This window comes from Panicum virgatum, chromosome 2N, assembly GCF_016808335.1.
Source record: "Panicum virgatum strain AP13 chromosome 2N, P.virgatum_v5, whole genome shotgun sequence".
Lineage (NCBI taxonomy): Eukaryota > Viridiplantae > Streptophyta > Magnoliopsida > Poales > Poaceae > Panicum > Panicum virgatum.
Window position 1 is genome coordinate 53,563,057 of NC_053146.1, and position 24,501 is coordinate 53,587,557.

The window sequence follows — 24,501 nt, forward strand, 5'->3', positions numbered from 1 at the left end:
GGAGGAGAGAGGGGGAGGGAGAATGAGGTAGTTGCTTCGCGAAATAACCATCTCGTAGGCTAAAATTAAGGACTATGATACCGCTTACTCACCATTGTATGATCAAGTTTTTATTGTCATACTACTCATAATATTTTTATTTTTCATTCCATAAATCAAGGGCTACAGTACTAATATCAGCAACACAAATGACAAGCTATTGTAGAGGTTGTCTATTCAGTCGTCTTAAGATGACATGTCATTTGCATGAGATCGACTATTGTACAGCTCCAATGTACTTGACCTTAGGAATGAGCTAAGGGGGAAAATAGAAATTTACCACCTATCATTACTCGCAAGAATATGGGAAAACATGGAAACGGTAGCAAAAAGGCCAGTTAATAAAGTGGAGTTTGGTTTTGACCTCCATATTTTCTTGTCATTTTTACTTTTATTTTCTCGTTTTTGTCTTTGCCCTCAGGGACGACCAGTCTGCCATGTATTCATGGGTATTCAATTGAATACCCAACATTTTCGGTAAAAAAATTTATATACATAGTGCATAACATGCATGTGTATCCAAAAATGGAAACTAAAATAATCTATAAAAGGATTCTTAAATCTTAGTTTCTAACTCTCTATATCCTTATCCAGAGGGTCATTATAAATATTACTTCTCCCTGTATTCTCATGTCCATCAGTTCTCTTGTACCGAATATTCTATTGTTTGAACCTCAACATATTAGGAAACATGATCCACGAATTCGAAGAATGAAGGTCTAAGATCCAGTATGGTTCTAAAATGGCATGGCCTGCGAGTATTTGGGATCGGATGTGGATTTTTGTTCTCAGATCTGAAAAGGGAGAGAGATGATTTAGAATGTTTTTAATTGCTACCTTGAGGGATTGATTTTAGAGAACTGTTGGAGAAAGGTTTTCCACTAAACAGTCCTAATTTTGTAATTAGAATAGCCTTTTGGGTTTTTCCACTAAACGGTCCTAATTTCGTAATTAGAATAGCCTTTTGGGTGTCTCTCGGAGATGAGCTAACATTACAAAATAGACTTCCCAATCTCATTTTCCTCTTGTGCTCAAATTGCCCACTTTCTCTCCTCTAGGCATAGCCGCGACGACCAGTCTTGACCCCCGGCCAAACCGACCCTAGATCCCAGCCCCATCCATCCCGGTTCCACCCTCCTTCCACGTGGCCACATCCTTCTCGATTCTGGCCTGCAGTAGCGAACCCTAGCAGCGTGGTGGGCGATAGCCGCTTGCGATGAGACGCAAGCGGCCTGCTAGAGTGGAAACTGCGCAACACATAGCGGCATCCAATTTTTTTATCTTTGAAAATGTTGAACACCCCGCTACTGTTTGCCCTTGTTTTCACTTTTCTTCCTACAAACACACCTTGTGAGTTGTGACCTATTGTGATGGTAATCTGTGGAGGGTACCCATGAAACCGGACACACACGGCTGCCACGTCAGGTGTCCTCCAGTCGTTTCATTCGGACACGTTGGCGTGATTCGACCGTCGAGCTGAACAGCTTGTACCGGAGCGAAGCTACAGGACGTACGTACGGTATCCGGCTATGTCCTGCAATTTATTTCGGTTGATATACTGTATCATTCGCCGGACATTCGTCTTCTCCTTTCTAGTAGGTGGCAAGTGGATTGTATCTGTAAGTGCTACGCTTTTACTTCCCTCCGGCCACTGCAGCGTACTCAACGCTGTTCGAGAGTCGAGACTAGCTAGCTACGAGAGCGTCAAAGCCGGCAGATGATTGGACGCGTTGGCTCTTGGATGCATGGAATCGGCATTGGCAAATATAGGCGTCACTAGTCTTCGCCTCCTAGACACGGAAGCTGATCACCATATAAAACCTCATGAACACCAGTTGCCACCTTCAGTAGCAGTGGCGCGGCGGAACGTGCGACGCCATGGATGAGCATCTCTCCCCATCCTCCGTCTCCAGACCCGCGCCTTTCTCCTTCTCTGAGGCGTCATGCACGATTCTTGAGCTACCGTCCTTCGAAGTCCCGGAGCAGTGGCTGCTGGCCGATGTCGTGGCGGCGGAGGGAGAGAACGAGAAAGATGACTTGGGCGCCTGCCTGGGGGAAACGCCTCCGGCGGCGGGCGGCGTGCTCTCCCCACCAGACTCGGAGCTCTCAAAGCTGCTGCTCCCGAGCCCCTCCCCCTCGGCACAGGCGTCGGCGCCGGCGAAGCGGCGGGGCCGGAAGCCCGGGCCGCGCCCCGGCGCGGGGGCCGCGGCCGCCAGCCACGTGGAGTCCGAGCGGCAGCGCCGCGAGAACCTGAACCGCCGGTTCTGCGACCTCCGCGCCGCCGTGCCCACCGTGTCGCGCATGGACAAGGCCTCCCTCCTGGCCGACGCGGCGCGGTACATCGCCGAGCTCCGCGCCCGCGTGGCGCAGCTCGAGGCCGACGCGAGGCACCACGCCGCCGTGGCGAGGTGGGAGCCGGCCAGCGCCGACGGAGACGCGGGCGCGGCCGTCGGCGGGGAGCTGCACGTGCGGAAGGTGGGGCGGGACGCGGCCGTGGTGCGCGTGACGAGCGGCGCGCGCCACGCGCCGGCGTGGCTGATGGGCGCGCTCCGGTCGCTGGAGCTGCAGGTGCAGCACGCCTGCGTGAGCCGCGTGCGCGGCGTGACCACGCAGGACGTGCTCGTGGATGTGCCCGCCGGCGCCACAGCGCTGCAGGACGATGACGACCTGCGCGCGGCCCTGCTCCAGAGGCTGCAGGACAGCGGCTAAATTCGTTCAAAATCGTGTGTGATCCCACAGCATTATGTTCTCTTCGTTGTAATAAGACATGTCGGTACTTAACTTATCGAAAAAAATGTCGGTACTTAACTATTACTATGATCCTTAAGTACTTGTTGATCCAGTTAGACGCGTGTTAGCGTTTTTTTTCTGGCGTGAAGTGTGTCAAATGCTTAAACACAGCAATACGCAAAATCTTAGAGGGACACCACGGGACGAAGAAACCATGAGTTGGGGCCGCCTTTGATCACGGTTAGCAAAGAATTAAGCATCGGACAAGATGCGACCCCAAGAAAGCAGAAACAAGCCACGTCACGAGCCGTCACGTGCGCGACAAACAGAACTGTGATTAAAATCCGATGATATTTGCTAATTTATAATAGAGAAAAATCTGAATTACGCCCTCAAACTATCGCAGAAGTCTGATTTTCAACATTCAACTACAAAACCGGATAACATAGGCCATCTAACTATCAAAACTTGATAAATTTAGACCTTAGGGTGGTTTCGAAGGTGGTTTTGTATTTTTTAAGAAAATTAAAAATTCCAATTAGATCTCGAAAATCAAATCAAATTCATATTAAATCAAAAAAATATGAAACTAGTACCAATTTTTTTAAAATGTAACCTATCTATTATTGCTCTATTTGAAGCTTAGTTATTTAAAAATAATAGACATAACCACAAGCAATAAAATATTATGAGAATAAAATTTTTTGATGTGAATTACTGAAATGTATGATGCCAATAGATATGTTACATTTTTAGAAAACTTTTGATACCCGTTTCGTATTTTTTTTATCTAAAATGAATTACTTATGAATTTTTCAGTTTAAATTTGAATATTTTTAATTTTAATAAAAATACAAAACCACCTTAGAAACCACCTCAAGGTCCAAATTTGCATGATTTTGACTGTTCGTTGGCCTATGTTATCCGGTTTTGTAGTTAAAAGTTGAAAATCGAACTTATGAGACCGTTCGAAGGTGTAAAATAGACTTCTTTCCTTATAATATGTGAAATTAATTGAATTTCTGAAGCAACAAGCACTAGCATACCATTTAGAATTAACAGTGAGCAATTAGCACAATAGCCATACCAAAAAATCGCTCATTATTTGATTAGTTTGAATCATCACCCGCGCTGGGGCAGCTGCCGCATACCTGCTGTATTGGGAGCTACGCCTCTGCACCGCAAAGCCCCTTTAGCCTTGGGGACGCTGGATCTATCCTCTATGCATCCGATTCATCTTTCACAAGACTTTAGCTAGCTAGGTACATGGATCATAATACCTTGATGTCCGATTGATCGAATAGGTGCGTAGCTAGCCTTGTGATTAACATTTCAGATGATCAGATCACCGTACTACGCTAGCTTCTTAGTTGGGTAGCCATCCGATCCGTCACATATATCCATCGTATGCACGCCCTTGGCGTTTCATCGCCGCCGCAAAAATCCCAGCATATACTATACGCGGGCGGTGCAGCATTGGATCGGAGAATGAAGAAGCCCTTGAGCCCTGCATCTATCGCAGGGCCCCCAGCCAGGCGGAGGCCATCAACGACGACGACGCGTCGACGGCGGCGCTCTCTGACCCCGGCCGTCGTCCGCGCGCGCGGGGCATAGCCACATATAGGTAGGGGCACGGACAGATAGCTGCAGCCAGCCAGCAATAACATTGTGCTGGTTACGCAAAGAGAGACAACGAAATAATAAAGCGATCGAGCTTGGTTCGGTTAGCTTTTGCGACATTGTTTATTTGGACTTCTGGCATCTTGGATAGATTGTAGTGTGGCCGACGTGGAGACGTACTCGAGTGCTACAAATTTTTTAAATCGGATTAAAAATAGGGATCCCTGAAAAATGCTTATATGTATCTCACAAGCGGGCTAATTCGTATATAAAAACTTACTATTTAGAAGTATCAAATATAATATGTTTATAAAACTTTATGCACAGATGGGTGAAAATTCGCGAGACGAATCTAATGAGCCTAACTAATTCATAATTTGCTACAGTGATGCTACAATAACCTCTTTAATTATTGATTAATATATTTCATTAGATTCGTCTCGCAGTTTAGCCCCGAGATTCTGCAATTAGTTTTATAATTAGACTTTATTTAATCCTTCTAATATTCTTTTTGACGTGACATAATCTAAAATTTAGCCTCTCAATTCTAATGCATGGTTTTCCGTTCTAATTTTGTTTTATCCATTCGTTCCCCCGGCTCTTTCGAAGTAAGCACATGTCAGAGGCTGCAAAATAATGTACATTTCTATAGATGAAAGTTCGTTCCCACGGCGCACAAAGAGATTGGCCACGTCGGCGGTAAAATTTTGTGCCGTCGGATTTGTGATCTAACGGCTAGAAATCGGCCGGGGCCGCAGTTATTTTTCATTTAGGCCCTCGTATTTTTTGAAAATCAACCTGCAGTCCACGGTAAAAATATCTTCTCTCCTCTTTGTCTCGGAATTTACCAATTAAGCCCTTATTGTTTTTCGAAACCAACCCGCAGTCCGCGGTTAAAAAATCGCTTGCCCCTCTCCTCGTCCCGTTTCACGGTGGCAAAAAAAACTCTCTTCCTGCGCCCTCCTCCCTCCTCGCTCGGCGGCGCTGGCGGAGTCCACGGGGCCACGGCGGCGGCGGCCATGGCGCATCCGCTGCTCCCTCTCCTTCTCCTCCGCCGCCCGCACGACTCCTCCACGCCGCGCCGTCCCCGTGGCTCCTCCCTATCCCTTTCTCCATCGCCGCCGCCGCCGCCTCGCGGGTCCGCCCCGGCGCAGATCCGCTCTTCCCTCGAGTGGATCCGGCACGGGCGGCGGCGGATCAGCGCCGGATGGCGGCCAACCGGTTCGAGCTCGGCGGCGAGCCCCTCCTCCTCCCTCGGCGGCGTCGCCTTCCCCTTCGCGTCGGACATGCGGAGGCGGGCCTGCGGCGGCCGACCCACGGCGGAGCCATGGTGAGAGGGCGAGCGCGCGGCTGGATGTGCTCCTCCTCGGTCTCCTCGTTGTGCCGGCGGCCAAGCTCCGCCGCCCCCTCCTCCCTCCTCCCTCCTCCCTTCCGCTCTCATGGCGGCGGCCGGCGGCGCTGCTGCTGCTCCAGGTCGGGCGGGGCGGAGATGGTTCCGAGCGCGGCAGAGCGGGCCGGCGCGGTCTGCAAAGGCGGTCGTCGCCCTAGGGGTGGAGGCGGCGGCGGCCCAGCGGAGGGAGGGGCCACCTGCCTCAACCGCTCTTGCCTGCGTCCGGCCCCTCCCTTGCAGCAGGTCTAGCGGCGGCGAGCCCCACCCACCATGGCCTCCGACGCGCGGCTCGTACTGCCGCTCCCGCCCGTCTCTTCGGTCAGCCTCCTCCCAGAAGACGGCGAGGACGCGGCGTCGGCCACGGCCGCCCCCTGCTCCTTCGACTCTGGCTCCCCACATCCCGCCTTCCTGCTCCTCCGATTCCCGGCCATGGGGGCTGCCAGGCGCCAGATCCGGCCGCAGGAGGCTCGTGGGTTGCGAGGCCAGCACGGCTCCGGCCACGTGCTGTAGCGGCGACGGCGGCCGCTGTTCAACCAGGCGCGTTCCTGGTGGCGGTCGACGGCGCGCCTGGCCGCGGGGCAAGCGTGACTCCAGCGGGCGCGTTTCGATTCGAGCCGCTGCGTCCGTTTGCTTGCGATGCGTCATTTTTTCCCCAAAACATTCATATTCCGGTGACTTGCTCCAGGACATTGGATTTCTTGATGGGAGACGGTGGCAGCCAAGAACCGGGCCTCAGCCGCTTAGTGGATGGCTTGCCGCAGAAGCCTGCGCTGGGGTTCAATAGCTTCAGGTTTTCATTTTTGAGCTCCTTTCCCCCAACAAATCTTGTGTTCTTATGGCTGATTTCGTTTTGGATCTTGTGTGCTTACATGATCATCTTGCTGTAACTTGCATCTGTGTGTTCCTTTCACGGCCGGGAGAAGGGAGAAACTTGCCTGACCAGGTCTGCCAGGCATCGATCTGTCCAAACATGACATCACGCCTTTTCTCTTCTATTCTTGCTGATGTCTCCAGCAGCTGGTCTCTTGAATCGAGTTCTCCCCAAGTTGATTGAAGAAAGGTGGGTCGAAGCAAATGATGATTGCATTTTTGAAAAACTCTGCTATTTTGGGATATTGCTGAGTAATATTTACTTATATTGGCTTTGAATTTGTTTCTGAATTTCAGGCTCGTAAGGATATCACCTTTTGCAAATCAGCTGTCATTTGATGCCCTTCCAGCTGTTCGACGTCTCAGATGTCTAGCAAATTTTGAAGCCTTAAAATTTTCTAAACTAATCACAACTATATCTAACACCTTAGTTTCTCGAATGAGAGGAAAAAGTGCTGGAAACAATGGGAAATATGTAGCAGTGCATCTCCGCTTCGAAGAGGTTAGTTTTCTATCCAATATTTATTCTCATTTCGGTTGTGGACAACTAAACATCCCAAGATTGTTGAATAACCACCAGATTTTTCAGAACTGCTAGGTCCCAGACCCCTGGTTTTCAGAAGTATAGCAACAAAAAAAATCACTTTCTGTTTGTTTTCCTCTTCTGTTGATATGCACGCAGTGATTAGACAGGATAGCCTCAGCAATTGATAGTTCCTTTTCAGGATATGGTTGCTTTCTCTTGTTGCATATTTGATGGAGGTGACAATGAGAAGAAGCAATTGGATGTAGCCAGAGAAAAAGGTTGGAGAGGGAAGTTTACAAGGCCAGGACGTGTAATAAGGCCTGGAGCAATTAGGATGAATGGGGAATGTCCACTGACACCGTTGAAGGTATGTCTGTATTTAAAAGATGATGTTTCTGCTTGGAAAGAAGCCTCAGGAATATATCTCTATGAAACATTTTTTGGAAACAATATTTTCCCCTTTGTTATGCCCCCATCATGTTCCCATGCAAACAATTTTAGAAATATACTACTATTCCCAACTCTGTAACCCTGCTTTGCCAGGCATTTAATGTGTGTTGCCCAACTCCTATTGTTGTCACCTTTTGCCTCCTGCTGTACGTGCTGTCATACCTCTAAACTCAATAAGTTGTTACTTTGTCTATTCAAACCATGAAGACAATTGAGTTCCTAACCACTTCTGGATGGAGGCAAACTTTAGGTCTGGTTCAGTCTGTTTGGTATAGTATACTCAAGTTCCTTTCTCCTGGCATATAACCATAGGCAGATGACCAATAATTGGCTAGACAGCACTGGAGGACTTTGTGCTGCATTTGATTTCACAACAAAGGGTAGTTTTCAAATCAGGCATGAAATTCCGCTGCAGGAACAAATTGTCTTTTGCAATTCATCTGATTATTAATGTTGTTTCTATCAGGGAGCTGTCAAAGGAGAGCTGTGTCGGTTGCAAGATCCGGAAGGAAAACCACCTGTGATGGGATGGTGGCCTTCAAGATCAGATACATTTGTTGAAAATCATAACACAGGGTCAACTCAGGTATAATAATCCTGTCATCCTTCTTTGGTCTGCACCAGCTTAGCCGTGTTAACATTTGCCAAGTATTCACGTGCTAATAGAAACGCTCACAATTTCAGGGTCATTGGCCTTTTCCATCTGATCATATTAGGAAGGTATATTGCCTCTTTCAATTCTTCGTTTTGACTACTGGACCCTAATAAAGAGAAAAAAAAATTGAGTTACTGGCTCCGTCGCTGACAATTATAATTTCATAAAGTTTAGTTTCATATGTAACAACTTTCACAGGTTATAACACTTCTAAAATCTGATTTTTTTAACCAACATAGTCACTCACCGAGTCATTTTTGTTTTAGACCGGCTTACTGTTATTTTTATTAGTACTCTACTTGCTGATTGGCACATGTATAATCTGACGGTCTTTTAGGGATATGCATATATACTCACCCACCTTGGCATTTATTGTGATGAATAAATTGGTTCCATTTTCTAAATTTCCATCGTTCTGAATGCCTTAAAGATGCTCCTATACTAGCCTTGTGAAATAAAATGTGAACAATGTTCAATTATTTAGCATGTTTTTTCTCCCTTGTTGCTTGTTACATGTCAGGTATAGTTCTTAACTAAATGGTGTGTATTTACATTCCAGGTTGCTGAAAGAGTGCTTATGAAAAACGGCAGCATTCCATTCTTTAATATGCTCTTTGCCTGAATTTTTATGGGTTGTTACTTAGAGTCCTATTTAGATACATGTGGGCTTTTCGTCCGCTATGATCTGTTACGAGTCCTCACTGAATTAGAATGGGTTCCTGATGCAATGTGGGCTTTTTGTTCCTTTACAAATGCATGGAGATGCTAGGTTGCTATTTCAGAAAGGATCAACATTACCGTTTCGAGGTATGAATATATCCACCTATGTCAATCATGAACATTATGCTTCCTATTTGACTCTGTTCTCCTCTTGATTGTTAGGACTGAAGAGTTTGGCGGCGCGCAGTGGACGCCTTTTCGGATTTGCCTTGGTAGAATATACAAAGGTAAACAAAAAGGTATGCTGCACATCCAACCGCTAGCAAACCATTCCTGCCCATTCAGCCACACTTTCACACTTCCCACAACAAGCACAAGGTGATTAGTGCTTATGATTTTGCTTTTGCTGCTGGTTCGTTCGTTGTTTGTCGAACGACTTCATTGACTATCACCTGCGAGTGCTCTCACATTTACTTGAATGCATCTGCTCGCTGTCCGCTTAAATCACATACTAAGCCCGCAATTCACATTAGAACGCCCTCTTCCTCTTCTACACATGGAGACCCCTTCAGGTTAGAGTGCTTGGTTACTGATCCAAGGCTGCTCTTTTATCTTCTGTACAATGAACTGCTATATCCTCTCCTATTTACACAAGTTATTTCAACCCAAAGATTCACACACATGAATTAGTACTGGTATTCTACTTTTCTCACTAGCACTGCATTCCTCAACCAAATAACCTTCTCTGTATTTTAGGAATGAATTATAAAAACTAAGCTGTACATTACAATTACCTATCCTGAGCATTTCTACTCGGAATAATAAACTCATATGCCAGAGACCACTTTATGTTTCAGTGAGTCTGCATGATTAAAAAAAGAATGTTAGCACACTCCCTGATGCCTTCTACAGGTTTAAGATAAACCGAAACAAAGCGGCTATCATGCATGCAACCGCAGCTTCTACATTGGATTGTCAACGTCCAGGTAATGTGCTCACAAGATTTTCCTAATTCTACTGAATGTGTATATGCAGCAACGTCTTTTGCCCACAAATGTGGTGCCTCCTTAAGTATTAATCAGTCTACCATCCCCCAGCTCCTAGGATGAGAAACCTGTAGATCCTGATTGTATGCTAAGCGGTGCCTTCCAAAAAACTGATGTGAACCTCTCCCGTCTGTAACAAGCACAGTATTGTGTACTGCTTTATTTGGACAGTCAATCCGCAGCCATCATGACAGACCGTTTATGGCCACTTATTGCTGAAACCGCACGAAAAAATCGTTTAAAACAACCACCAAAGCATGGAATCACCATTTATATCATTATCTTAAACTCTATCAAACCATGAAAATTATACTCTTTTCCAATGCTCACGCGATAGGAAGCAACCTCTCCAGAACATTGTCAGTGCCCTATTGCTAACTCTGGCGCACTTTGTTTCCCTTTAATGAACGGCTTCTACTCATCTGCTGTAACTAACCGCTGCACCTCATTCGTAAACATTTTTTAAAAAAGTTACCCCCCTAATCCACCTCTACATCAAAAAATTATTACAGATTGTACTGGTATGTTACCCAAGCAAATTTGTTTGGCTCCGTGCATATGCATAAATGCTGCCCAAACATCTTGTAGTCTAACTTCTTAAACATGCGTCATGCAGATATATCTACATCAATGTTATCCTAGCAACAAAGGCACTCAGCATCTACTGCCGTTATTTCCCCTGGTTCGCCCACGCAGCTACTTCGGCAACACACTTTGACAGCATGTACTTGGGTACCCAGTGATTATGTACAGTCAACGGCTCACTTTTTGCTCCCAAACAGAGTCCTTTGTTCGCCTTTCAGTTATGTACCCCTCCTATGTGAACAACCGCTTAATGATTGTACTGTAAATTATGGTTCCAGCCGAGATTGTAATGCAGACTCTCCATGACATGTGTAGGCTCTAATGCTGAACTAAAATACGGCTGCTACTAAGCTGCTTTATTTGCCTGCTGCGTCTTTCACAAAAGCATACCATCCTATGCCACTTTTACGCAAAAAAAACTAAACAATTGAAACCATGTTTGCGCGCGATAGCGCGCGTCCAGCACTAGTGATACATCATATGTGGGCAATAATCTTTTAACGGGGGCTACATCTAAGTTCCTGTTCATCAGGTAAAGAGAACCCATGAAACATTTCATGCATGTGCCAAGTACTGTTATTACCTAGCAAGGTACCAGGCTAGTATTGCCTATTCGGTGCTATTTTCGTCATCGGTTTGTGGGGAAGCAAATCACACTACTAGTTTGCCTCACCTAGCTATTGTCAGAGTCTGAGCGCATCATCTTACAACTCCGGCGTTGCCGACAAAGCGGACGAGATGAGTATATATATGAAGCCATGAGGATGACTATAGGCCGTGTTTGGTTTTTTACCGGCACGATTTCCGAGAAAAGAATCTCTCATGCATGGAGTATTAAATGAAGTCTATTTGCAAAATCTTTTCAGGGATGAGTGTAATTTTCCGAGACGAATCTAATGACGATAATTAATCGATGGTTTGCTACAGCCTATGGTGTTAGCTAGCTTACACTAAAGCACATATATTCCACCTAGCTAGCTAGCTGACAATCCTATTGTGTTTTTTGTTTCTAGAAAAAAACGAAATACTGATGAATTTCACGAAATTTAGGTAAAATTATGATCCATGACCGCAGCTTGCGATGATCACCAACCGGTAGCAGATCGAGCGTTCTGCTATCCGGTCTTCATCTTCATGGCTGCTGCATGATGGATCTCGCCTTATATTGAATAAAGTGTTTTAAATGATCTTAGGCTAAGACATTTAGAGTGTGTTCAGCCCTATAAAACAGCTAATAGCTGGTTAAATGGAAAAACATTAGCGGCAATGAGAGATTAATTACAAATGGGAGCAAATTAAATGACCCGAACCTTCTTGGCTGTGACTGATGGCTGGTGCTGATTTGTTATGAGAGAATAGTACCGCTGACTGGCTGGTAGCTGGTGGCTGGTGCTGATTTAGTATGAGAGTACAGTACTACTGATTGGTTGGCTGACAAGCCAAGCAAACACAGCGTAGCCTAGCGGGAGATATCAGACTAATATAGACCACTTTTTAAAGACTGAGTACATGCGTATGTAGCACACTGTCAGATAAGTTTGAACCTATCATTTCAAGGGGCTTTTGTTGGTAGCGGTCTTCTCAGTTTGATGATGTGGCCGGTGCGGAGTAATACAGATAGAAACAGTTAATCCGAGCTAGTATAGCTAGCACAGTACTAATAGCTCAACCAACCATACACTTAATGTGGAGCGGGTTGAAATTTGTTTTAGGCCAGTCTCAATGAGAGGTTTTATAGGGGTGTTTTCAAAGTTGACACATCATCTTCACAATCTTGATTTGCGGGATGAACACCCTCTCTCAATGCATAGTTTCATAACACATTTTCATAGACTAGTCTTAACATTTAGTTGTTGCATGGTGTTGTGATCATTTGTGACATACAAACTATGTAGCCAAATCTAAACTTGTTGCCATTTGCATGGCTGCATGCTTCTCGTCAGTTGCTGCACCATTTGGTCCATTTTTTTTGTTTTCTTTTGTATACTAGAACATGATCCTTCCTCCAGTGAAACAATAGCAAGCCAGCAAGTCCATCATCTGAACCCATCCACTCGACAAACTAACAAGAGGAGCATCCTTGATCTGCAACATAAGAGAAGAAAAAGTACTAAGCAACAATCTTATTACAATTTCTTTTTTCATGGGACAAGCAGACAAGCAATTTCAAAGCCAATGCAAAGAAAATCAACTGGTTCTCCAAGATGATTCCCAGTTAGCTAGCTATCAGAAGATAGAGCATAGAGCTGCAGGGCCATCTATCGCTACATGGTCTTTCTAATTTACTTAAGGAAATAGATGATTAATCCTCATTCCCATCTATCACACATCAAGGAAAATTAAAGAGGACTTTTACCATGGATTTGAATTCAGTTTCACCATGCTGCAAGTCCAAATGCCTCATCCATCGGCATCTTTGAATATACGTGCTCTTTCTAATTACTGAGCAATGCATCATCTACTAATCTGTTCCATTGTTGGAAAAAAAATGGATCATTTGTTCATAGCGCAACAACATAAAACCAAGATTTTTCAGTCAATCTGATGCATTCACACAAGTAACAAACAAACAATGAGGAAAGCAAAGATGAGATTTACCATGAATTTGGAGCAAGGTTTCCTTGGGGGGATCGGACATTTGTCCTGCTGTTGCCTGCAAATACGGGCCGAAATTGCACCCCTTCCTGTGGAGGTTGCAGTGGCGGAGGAACTGAGATGGCGGCGCCGGCGAGAATGAACTCAGTGAAGAAGACGCCTGCTTCTCTCGTCGGGTTCCCGTTCCAAGGTACCGCTGCTGGGATCTTCGCCGGTGTTGGAGGTGCACCGAGCGCGAGAGGGAGGGAGGTAACGGCGAGTGCCACCGAGTGCTAGACGAAGATGCAGCGAGCGCGGCAAGGAGAGGCGGGGAGCGCGGGAAGAACAGGCAGCGCGCGCGCCCGGCGGCGGGGATGGATTCATGGGAGAGGAGCGAGGCACATCTAATCCGATGGGTTCGGCGGAGATGAAACGGAAGGCCCTCAGTGCGGTTTCATCGGGGTTTCATCCCGTTGGAAACGGTGCAAACCGGGTGTCGTGGGGATGAAACGATGTTCTTCTCTCTCTTCTCAAAATCCTTGCCATGTCATCCTTCCTGCTGATGTGGCACCTATTAAATGCCCATGAAATCTCTATGAAACTTGCATTGAGAGTGACCTTACAGGGTGGGTTAGTTGTGTTGTGGACTGTATTTAGTTTAGTGAGTCTGGGTGGATTGGATCTACCCAAGTGTACTATTTCAACAAAACAATTTTTAAGAAAGGTGCTGAATATTTTAATATATTTTTATTGGTCTTGAACGATATTTGTAAATATTCAATAATTTTGTGCAGATGCTGAGATAGTTGATAGTTGTGGAACTAGGTTCTACCAAATGTTGAGTCAAATCTTTCGAAATTTTGAATGCAAATAATATGTGTAAAACCCTAACTCCATAACAGCGGAAAAAATTAATGAGCTGTACGTAAAAGGGAAAGGGGAAAACAAGACAACCGTTGGCGATCTAATTCCTCTGGTTATTTGGTGGTGGGTGCGAGTACAAAACAAACTAGTGAGGTGACCAACACATTTACACAGCTAGTATTGATATTCTAAATATATCAAGCATTTTTATGTAATTATTATTTATAAACTTAAATTTTTCTCATCACATGCTACATGCTCCAGTTATCAAGAGTGCTTCTCTGCTGCTAGTGCAGTGGTGCCTTCTTTTGCATACATTTTTCTTTCTCAATGATGTGGCCACATGGCAAGCGCACAACCCTAATTCTGTCACGACTGTCTATCTCCTCTATCTTAGCTACTACCATCCGTTGTAGTATAGAAGTAACATATTTCTTATCTGTCAGCCCTTGCAGTAATGCTGCCCACTGCTCAGTTCAACTAACTCAGTTGTTCTTTTGCTAGCTTCCCTACTTTATAATCCTCTTGGTTGTCTATTGCTACTATATTTATGAAGCCATACCTTCATGGCCTAATTTATGTTGGGAAACAATTGATCCAAATTTTTTGCTTTTTTGAAGCCAACAAATCTTCATAGTGCAGAGCACAAGATTCCGTTCAGAACTTCAGCAACCTATGTTCATGTCTCAAGCTTGATGAACTTACTATACCAATCATGGCCTGATCAATATTGTCTTGGTTCCTGATCTGCTTGTGGTGTTAATTTTTCTGAGCTTGTGGTGTTAATTATAAGGTGCGGTAGTGTCTTGTAGCAATATTGGCAACAAATCTTTGGAGGGCAAAGTCTAGAATTATCTTGTTTATTTTGACTAATAATAATATAATCATGAAGGTACATTTGAGATTTTGGTAATACAATAATATATATGTGTGGTAAAATATGTTAATTATTTGTGTAGCTAGTATTCTAAACGATGGATAAATTTATATTTATAAATAGAAATATACATTAATGGCACTGATGGGTAATTTATGAACATGTATAGGAATATTTTAGGGTTTTTTCATAATAACAGTGGTGGATAATTTTAATTTTTTTTCCGATTAACGTGGGAATTTCTAGACCTTGATAGCGAACGTGGAGCCGTGGAGGCTCCGTTTGTTGGCGTTTTTTTTATTTTTATATTTTTCAAAATCGTTTTTTACATAAATATATTTTCAGTTTCATAATTTACAGATTTATACCCCTACCGCCCGGCTGCGGGGCGGCCGGCCCCCTGCCGCCCTCCTGCCGGTCGGTAGGGACCTTAATGTAAATAAAATTTATTTTTGATCACATTTTGGCCCCTGGGGGAGCCTGCCGCCCTGCGGCCGGGCGGCAGGTACCAGCCGCCCGGTGGCGGGGCGGTAGGCCTACCCACCGCCCGGCAGGGGGGCGGCAGGCCTCTCCCGCAGGTAAAACCTCGCCCGTCAGTGCGGCATTAGATGTGGTGACACATGAGAACGAAATAAGTATAACATGATGACATGTTCATAATAAAAATACAGAAACAACTAGAAGCACCTCCTAACCACCCCGGCCATGTCGACCTCTTTTACGCTGTGTGTGGACGTGGTCTGTAGGGTATGTGTGTCGGTCTGGAGGCCCTACGTCTCTACCTGGACGTCCGGTGGCCATAGGTGTCTGGAAGGTAGGATCGGCCTGCTGGTTAGGTGTAGAAAATAACCGACTCCAGTCTTCGAAGTTCGCCTCCAAGGTATCTTGTGTGGCCCATATGCAGTAACAATTAAGATATCTTAATCATCGTCTTATAAGTCATCTATTTGGGTACATATTCATCATACGTACCTGTTGGTGGTGGATACGAAGAAGGACCCATATCACGAAGCTGGTGGTGCGATCCTGTAAACTATTCAATTATTTAAAATACTCATAGAAATAAGAAGAACATGATAAATTCGGGTTATGGATTAGGTATTTACCTTGCGTTCCTTCTGCTGTCGCCATAGGGTCATACGAAGAAGGTCCCGCATCATATAAGTATTGTGATCCTATATGTAAATGCAAAAGGAATTAGACTTCATACCAAAATTAATTGAAATTAAGATATGGACTATATGTTTACCGAAATGTCGTGGTGGTGCCTGTGTTGGTTGAAATGACATCCCTGCAGCTGGTGCCATGGTACTAAATTGGGTCCCTCCGTGAGGTTGATAAAGTGGGTGTCCATCACCTGTATGGACTGAGAATTAATTGTTGTTATCAAAGTAGGAAGTCAGTAAGTATCCTCACACACCTAGATAATGCTGCTGAGACCAATAAGGTGCTGGGGAAGGCTGCTGCTGTGTGGGACCACAAGGAAACGAGGTCGAGGCTTGAGACGAACCGTAGGAGTCCTCGTACGATGTCCCGCTACCAAATGCTTCAAGCATGGAATAGGCTCTTTGTGAAACTCGGGTCCAGGCCGACTCTTGCTCATTCCTATCCATCATAGATCCCGCTCGAATCCTCATCAAATTCGCCCTGGCATCTACGTCCATCAACCTGCACATTTCAAACTGCATGCAAGAAACAGAAAGACATTAACACTCTAATCCAAAGTATTTGAAAAGCGATGACAACTTTGACTCACCGCCCCAGCTAATGTCTCATCCCTATGTCGTGCATAGCCATCTTGTGGGGTCGCAACATGCGGCTCTGGATGCATGTCAGCATATATCAAGCGGCAACGAGTCTTAGGCTGGTACCAGCTCAGGTACGCCCTGTACGAAGCCTCCGTGGGTGCAGGGGTCGGAAGCGCCACGTTCTCCTCTGCCTGGTCCCAGCCATCGACCCAAGGCTACACCCTTGTCACCCACATGTTCTAGAAGGGTTGACCAGCCCTCGACAAACTAAATATTGATTAGTTAAAGCAGCAATGCATTATCACTGAAATGACATATGAATTGTTACCTGTGGTCATGACGTTGGACCCGATCCAATGCTGACAGCACAGGATACAACTGCCTTTGACCGAACTGCCTCCTGACTCTGTCCGGGCAGTGGGCCTTAATGTAAACGTCGTACACCAATGCTGTAGTTGTCATCCAAAGGCCCTGATCCTGAGAGCAAACCGAAGATATCCCGAACGGTGCACGAGTGTTTATAGCCAACTGGGAGTAGGGCTCCCACACAACGTCTTCAGGTGTCAACCGATCAAACTCAGCTATAAACTCAGGATAGGACCGCCGAGACTGTACGTGGGCCCAACTCTTCTGCACGAAATTAATAATATATACCAATAAGAAATACAAAGAGGGTCAAACAAAACAACAGAATTGCCAACAGAATAGTACGAGTAGCAGTCATTTCCGTACCTGATGAGCGTACCAGAGAGTCCCCATGGTCGGCCTATCATCCTCGGTGTCACCGTACATATCCGGTTCATACGGTGAGTAGTCGCTAATCGGACGACCAATTGCTATCCTCTCGTACGACCAAAGCTGTAGCAAGTACCGATGCCTTGTGCATTGTGCTTATTTTGCACCGATGCCTTGCAGAGGCCATGGTACATGGCTGCAAGTACCGCTGAACCCCAACTGTATTGAGGCATTTCCTCCACAGCTGCCTCTGCGATCTCTTGTGTGTAAGGCACAAGCACCTATCCACATAGGCCCCGTGTGAGTTGTTGAACATTATGTATCCAAAAAACTACAATAGGTATGCCTCAAGGGATCGAGTGACGCTATCTTCATCAGCATCATATGCCAAATTGTCGGACTGCATAGAAAAGATGAACATTTATGAGTACAAGATCAATTATAAAATAAAACCATAACTGCACTAGTCAAAAGCATAACTCTAACATTACTCATAACAAAACGAGGTATGTACCTGGAACTGCAGAATCCATGACTTGGCACGCCCTGTTGTTTTTGGGTGCTCCTCTACATCAATCGCGATGTCAATATTTGCAAAACGCTCTTCTAGATCGTCCAACCACGTAGACGGGACAACGCGAGGCCCTACGGCATCCCCACTGATAGGAAGACCCAGTAGCATCGCAACGTCCTGTAGGATCGGTGACATCTCCCCACAAGGGAGGTGGAAGGTGTGTGTCTTAGGCCTCCATCTATCAACCAGAGCCGTCAGTAGGGACCTGTCCAGCTTTGCCAAATCACTCTCAGCAAGACGGCCTATAGTAAGAAGACCAGCCTCACTCAACCTGAAAAGTAGAACGATCAAAGGTAAGTACATTATGTAGGAAACGTATACGAAACAAACGTATTCTCAGAAACATAATCCGACGACATATCACCTGGGCACTCATCGTGGGTCAACAGGAATCAACTCCGCTGGTGGACGTGGACGCAGCACGTTAAGTTTCACGCGCTGAACCACTGCAAGGAAGGACCGGTGCGATGAGTCTATGACTCGGTCAAGTAGGGCTGGCGTATCTTCGGCCATACCTAACACAAAAAATATAAGTTTTCTACATTTTCTACAATTTATTTGAAATTTTCATAAACTTTTCTAGCATTTCCTACCATTTTTGTACAATAAATTTTTATAAATAAATTTTTCTAACAATTTCTACAATTTTTCTGCATTTTCTACAATTTATCTGAATTTTTCATATACTTTTCTAGCATTTTCTACAATTTCTGAGCATTTTTTAAAAAAAAATTCTTGCATTAAACAACTAATCAATACCAAAAAAAAGGTTGGTAAACCTAAATGGTTTTTCTAAAAACTAATCTTAATTCTACATAAATTATAATAAAAACAGTACCTAAATCGCTAAAATATCATTACTGGTGCATACACTAATTATAGAATTAAACATACAAAAAATTTAGAATAAGAAAGTTGTGAAATATTTATTACCTGCGGTTCGGATCCAAAATCTGGCAGGGCTTCGCCGCTGCAACTCCCTCCCTCACCCCTCCTCTTTCCCTCCCCCTCTCGGGATGTCGTGGGAAGTAAATGAGGGGGCAGGGGGGAGCTCAGCTAATATGTAGAGGGGGGCCTGCCGCCCCCTTGCCGGGCGGCGGGTACCTGCCGCCCGGCTACCGGGCGGCGGGGGTACAAAACTGTAAATTATGAAACCGAAAATATATTTCTGTAAAAACCGATTTTGAAAAATATAAAAATAAAAAAAAAACACCGTTTGTTAGACAAACAATAAGATAATAGATGGGCTTCACGTGGGCTCGCTCCGTGTGTGGGCCGTGACCATTCTCTAGCTTCCGCCCTTCTTGTGTTGCATGTGTGTGTCCTATGGCTGATGTTCATCGTCTTAATCTGTGCGAACCCAATGCAGCAATCACCTTCGATGTACATATATATATTATGATATATGTGCGTTCGACACATCGTACAATGGTCTAATCCTGCTTGCTGGTTACGTGCGCAACAGGACAGCGACGATATATAATTATATATAAATGGCGATTTTATTCCCCTCTGGTCCCTCTGGCCGCCGTCGACAGCCGTCCTGCCTACTCCGTACTCGCACATACCATCGCTGCGTTGCGCGGATGCAGATCCACAGAGGGCAAATGCAATGCACATTGCAACTTTGTTTGATCGATCATTCTTGGTCGAATGCCTAGCTCTATGCCAACGGGCAACGGCCGTCCGTCAACCACTGTACTTATGCACGCTTTCTGCATTCCTCTTGATTGTCAGCAGCTGTCACTCATGCAGTAGTATAGCTGAAACCAATGCAAACCATTCAATTGGGGGATGGGGCGGTCTCAGCTTGATTATCTGTCGTCCATTGAAGAAAATGGAAAAACCATCATCCACTCACATACAGTCTCTCACTTTTTTTCTTTACCAAATAAAAATGTAGATGTAAAACTAAGCATGTTTGTGCTCATCAAGAACTTCAGTTCAAACGAACACTGCAATGCTCAGCCGACCAAAGGTCCTTCGGGCTTTGGCCTTTGTGGTCCGCGGGCACCGTAGCCCCCAACCCTTTGTGGTCCTGTGAGGCTACTGCTCTGCGAGATGGCCCAAACATTTTTCTTTTTGCAGGTCATGCATGCAAAGGGGAACAAGCTAAACCCACCACGCATCCAGATTGCTTTAGTTTTCTTCCGGACGATGATGTGCAGTACCCGGCCTACGTACTGGTTTCAATACTAATCATGATTATTCCAGAATAATGTACGTGTAAACTTCCACACCAACAATTCATACTTTCAACTCAAACATTGCAAATGTCAAATAAATGATGCTACACCCAGTGAACGTTTCCTCACTACCACTCCATGATTGTCACCGCAACGGTGTGGACAATTTTGTAACAGGCAAATGCATCCTACGAAGGACATATATATAGCGAAGTAACTGTCGGTACCTCTAAACCGCCAAAGAAAACAGCGTGCAAACTCAAAAAAGCAAGAAAAAAGTGTGCTTGCTTGATGGTTGGCCGATAAGGAAACTTGCATTAGGGGTTTTGAGCGTACGGTTCAGTTTCCTGATAGTGTCTGCTAGATCAGCTCCTTCCATTTGACAAACAATACAACTAAACCACTTCATACGTACAAATGGTAACTGAGTCTCCCGCCGTGAACATTATTCATCAGCTCGCCTCCATTTGGATGGAAGTATGTGTTCAGCATCCATCAAATGCTGATGCTGGCCGTGCTATCATCGCTCTGTACAAATTTAATTGTTTGCCAAAATCGTTTTGAAAATTTTCAAATTATAACAGATTCATCATCCTATTCAAGCATATGAAAAAGGCGGTGTGGATTTAGACCAACATACCTACTATATGACTTCGTTTCCTAGAAAATCTGTGCAGTAGATATGATCCTGTACTTGACACATTACAAGGTCCACACCAAAAAAAAATTCTTTCTTAAATGATGGTATCTCCGTGGATAGCAGTTAGCAGCTCAGGATTAGCCGTAGGAAAAACTTAAGGCGAGGTTTCCTACCAGGGAAAAACAGTCTTTACATGTAACTCATTTTAGCTGGTTTTGCATGACCAAGAAGCGCACCGGTTTGGCTGGGTAGCCTAGACGTAGCCTGGAAAAACCTGAATTAATTATTATCTATTTTTTTTGGATAAACCAAGTTCGTGAATATGGAGATCAAAAGGTCATAGAATCGCTTACTTTTTTAGATTAAGGAAAAATATTCCGGTCTTCAACATTCACATGTGAATGTCTACGACCACAAAGAAACAAATCTGGCCATAAAACCAGAAATTACATGAGTGCTTAGACTCTAAACCTCCAACCGAGGAATACAAAAGACAAGAAAGAAAGAGAAAAGAAAGAAAACTTGAACAACTAAGGTTCAAACTTCTTCTACGTCCTTCCTCCAATCTTAATTTGGTCCTCAAACATTATCTCACATCAGCAGTCTTCTTAGAAACTTTTGATGTAGAACTCACCGATGGGTATGTGCTGCCATGGTGTCGCCAACAAGGACTCCAAGACGCCGCCTCAAGAGGAGAGCATCATCTGATGCCGTCGTCCGAACTAGTTATTCGGTTCTTTGGTTTTCACTAGGATATGTCCCTGCACGATGAGGTTCTCACGGCAATGCCTTCAACAAGGAAAATGATGCCCATAACACCATCATCACCGACTAAAGTTATACTTTCTTCAGAGAACCTGCACACCAACAAGCAAAGCACGGCTTCTGCTGGCCCTGTAACCCCACCAGAAAGCCTGTAGGACATCCGGCAGGATCCGACGGAGGGCGGCATATTGAAGCAAAGCTCCCATGGCGGCGACCACCGGAGCGAAGAAGACATATCCACCTTGAGCTTAGCCAAGCAGAGGATAATTCCGCGCGCGCAGCCATCGTCGCAGCCACGGGCCACCGCCGTCGCAGCCTCGGTGGCGAACCGCCCGCCGGCGACGCGTAGGGGTAAAGCCCGCAGCCCCATCGTGGACCTCGACGGCCCCAAGGTGTTGTGCTGCCAGGCCCCCGCACAGGCACAGGGAGCTGCGCCGCTGGCTGCCGGGCGCCAGGCCCCCACAACGGGGAACCGCGCAGCCAGCCGCTGGATCCCCGCACAGGGCCACCAGCCGCCGCAATCGACGCATACACCGCCGCTCGCGAAATCTCGATCTACATCCATAGGAAGGGGAAAGGGGGAGGGGAAAAGGGTGTGGAAGACGAGGAGCTCCTCACGGCCGTCGGGCTTCCAGCAACCCTCTCAGGCGGTGGCGAGGTTGGGGAGCAGGAGGGGCGAGGTTGGGGAGCGGGAGCGCCTGGGATACCTCACCTAAAATGTAAAAACGTGATGCTTTAGGTGAGGTATCCCATAGACCCACTAGTTCTACAAACACTAGAAAGTATATCATAAGTCATTTCTTTAGCCATAAAAGAATACAAAGCAAAGTCCAGCCCGGCCGAAGAAATGCAGTAAAGCTGCCTCCGAAGAAATTAGGCAATGAGTAGCTCTTAGAGTGAAATGTTTGGTGAAGTATATGGCCCAAATTCCTAATCTTTCACAACAATCTTTGCTCTAAAGCTTCCAAATCCCGATCCCCAATACTCAAACATAGCACCTGAAACACCAAATAAATCCCCTAATCCACCCATCAGAGGCTTGATCTCGCCACAAATGGAAGAGAGAAGGGTGCAATAACCTCACCGGAGTCAAAGAGGAGGGTGAAGAAAAATAAGGTGTGGATAGCTCATCAAGACAACAAATCACTCAGGTTTCATATAGGCAATGCAAATCCGTAATATATAATTAAGCAACACATATGATATATAAGTACGTACACCTTGGCCAATCGTTATTCGGCACCACCACTTTTTGGAAGGATCGTCAGATGATGTTGGATCCAAGCCCTTGATGAGCAGCAAACACTTTTTATTCCATGGAACAGGCAGAGACGACGTCCACGCAATCCGGATTAGCCATGATCGATATTCCATCTTGTTTTGTTTCAGCACCCTCTTAATCAACATTAGCATTACCTACCTTTGATCCGCTCCATTTTAGAGCTGCTCGTACGCGATGCGAGAACTGACGATGTGACGGTACGGACGGGGAAGGAGGAGGTCCATGCATGGTATGGGCTCCGCGGTCGATCGAGCTGTGGCTAGCCGCTGTCCTGCTCCTGCAGCACCTGGACCAGCGCGGCGCGGAGGCCGTCGTCGTCCTGAAGCTGGGCGGGCACGTCGACGACGACGTCCTGCACGGTCAGGCCGTGCACGCGGGTGACGCAGGCGTGCTGGACGTGCAGCTCCAGGGAGCGGAGCGCGCCCATCAGCCGCGCGGCCGCGTGCGGGGCCGCGCTCGTCGCGCGCACCGAGGCCGCGTCGGGGCCAAGCATCCTCACCTCCACCGCCTCGCCGCCGTGCCCGGGCGCTCGTGGGGGGCCGCAGGAGGCCGCGACGGGCTCCCACCTCGCGGCGGCGGCCCGCCTGGACTCGGCCTCGAGCCGCGCGACGCGGGCGCGGAGCTCCGCGATGTAGGCGGCGGCGTCGGCGAGGAGGGAGGCCTTGTCCATGCGCGACACGGTGGGCACGGCGGCCCGGAGGTCGCAGAACCGGCGGTTCAGCTTCTCCCGGCGCTGCCGCTCGGCCTCGACGTGGCTCACGGTGGGGCCCTCCGGGCGGGGGCCGGGCTTCCGGCCCCGCCGCTTCCCCGGGGGCTGCGCCGCCGGGACCGTGGCGCTCGGCTCCTGCTCCTGCTGCGGCGGCGGCGCCGGCTGAGACGGCGGCGGCGGCTGCACGGAGAGATCGGAGTCCGGCGAGAGGGAGCTCCACAGGTCGTCCCCGTCGTCGTAGCCGGCCTCGTTCTTGGCCACGACGACGTCGCCGAGCAGCCATTGCTCGGGGACCTCGCAGGAGGTGAACTCGATGATCGGGTGGCCGGCGTGGGAGAAGAAGGACGGCGGCGAGGGCGGGGAGAAGGAGGAGCACGGGGAGAGGAGGTCGTCCATTGCACCCACTCACACTGGTGGTGGTCACGGCCTGCCTAGCTACCTGATCAACTACTGAAGTGGAAAACGGACAAAGAGGCGCTCTGCACCTTTGGTTTGGTCATGCAATGCAATGTGCAGTAGCATCTGTGGAGGTTCTGCTTTTATATATAGTGCCGGCCGGGTCGGCGGTGCAGATTTGCGTTTAGGGCCCTCTGCATCGGTGACACAGGTTTTGTTGCGAACAGGGGCCCCGGCCCATCCTTTACTTTTGGCATGGGAGGAGTTGGGAGTTGGAACGATGCTTTGCTTTTGTCCAAGTGGAACTAAAAAAGTGTAGATGCTATGAGAGGCACAGTGAGGAGAAAGTGTGACGAGTTATGGAGCAGGGAAAATTTTCTCACCGAAAATTTTCGAGAAAACCGATAATCACATTTATCATTGGTGATCGGTTTGATAAAAATTCTCCCTAAACTACATATCTTCTCATTTCTAAGCATTGTGATGTCTGTTTGGAGATAATTTAGATTATTTTGGGTACAGTTTGAGAGATTTTTTTCTAAAAAATTTCTGAGAAATCCAATAAACACGATTATCGGTA

General features: G+C 46.5%; 3 protein-coding genes and 1 long non-coding RNA gene across 8 annotated transcripts; 2 read left to right on the plus strand and 2 right to left on the minus strand.

Moving 5' to 3' along the window:
* Positions 1-1,917: 1,917 nt before the first annotated feature.
* Positions 1,918-2,748, plus strand: LOC120659160 (transcription factor MYC2-like). The gene has a single exon (XM_039937206.1). It carries the CDS (start codon positions 1,918-1,920, stop codon positions 2,746-2,748), a length of 831 nt encoding a protein of 276 aa, XP_039793140.1.
* Positions 2,749-6,316: 3,568 nt separating this feature from the next.
* Positions 6,317-10,936, plus strand: LOC120661267 (protein ESMERALDA 1-like). Of its 5 annotated transcripts, XM_039940031.1 has the most exons (9): positions 6,577-6,839; positions 6,947-7,151; positions 7,375-7,542; positions 8,092-8,211; positions 8,310-8,345; positions 9,050-9,087; positions 9,163-9,239; positions 9,853-9,926; positions 10,603-10,936. In XM_039940031.1, exons 1-8 carry the CDS (start codon positions 6,784-6,786, stop codon positions 9,861-9,863), a joined length of 711 nt encoding a protein of 236 aa, XP_039795965.1. In that variant the 5' UTR covers positions 6,577-6,783; the 3' UTR covers positions 9,864-9,926; positions 10,603-10,936. The 5 variants fall into 5 exon arrangements, with proteins under 5 accessions (XP_039795964.1, XP_039795965.1, XP_039795967.1 ...); XM_039940030.1 differs by lacking the exons at positions 9,853-9,926; positions 10,603-10,936 and adding an exon at positions 6,317-6,569 and having other exon boundaries at positions 6,703-6,839; positions 9,163-9,620; XM_039940033.1 differs by lacking the exons at positions 9,853-9,926; positions 10,603-10,936 and having other exon boundaries at positions 9,043-9,087; positions 9,163-9,228.
* Positions 10,937-17,779: 6,843 nt separating this feature from the next.
* LOC120658921 lies at positions 17,780-18,934 on the minus strand. The gene is made up of 3 exons (XR_005668883.1): positions 18,877-18,934; positions 18,308-18,458; positions 17,780-18,214 (listed from the first exon to the last, which is right to left on the minus strand). It is a non-coding gene; the product is annotated as an uncharacterized LOC120658921 (long non-coding RNA).
* A 2,975-nt stretch (positions 18,935-21,909) lies between these two features.
* On the minus strand, positions 21,910-24,017 carry LOC120658922 (transcription factor MYC2-like). Its single transcript, XM_039937040.1, has one exon. The coding sequence runs from the start codon at positions 23,919-23,921 to the stop codon at positions 23,076-23,078; it is 846 nt and encodes a 281-aa protein (XP_039792974.1). The 5' UTR covers positions 23,922-24,017; the 3' UTR covers positions 21,910-23,075.
* Between the last annotated feature and the right edge of the window lie 484 nt (positions 24,018-24,501).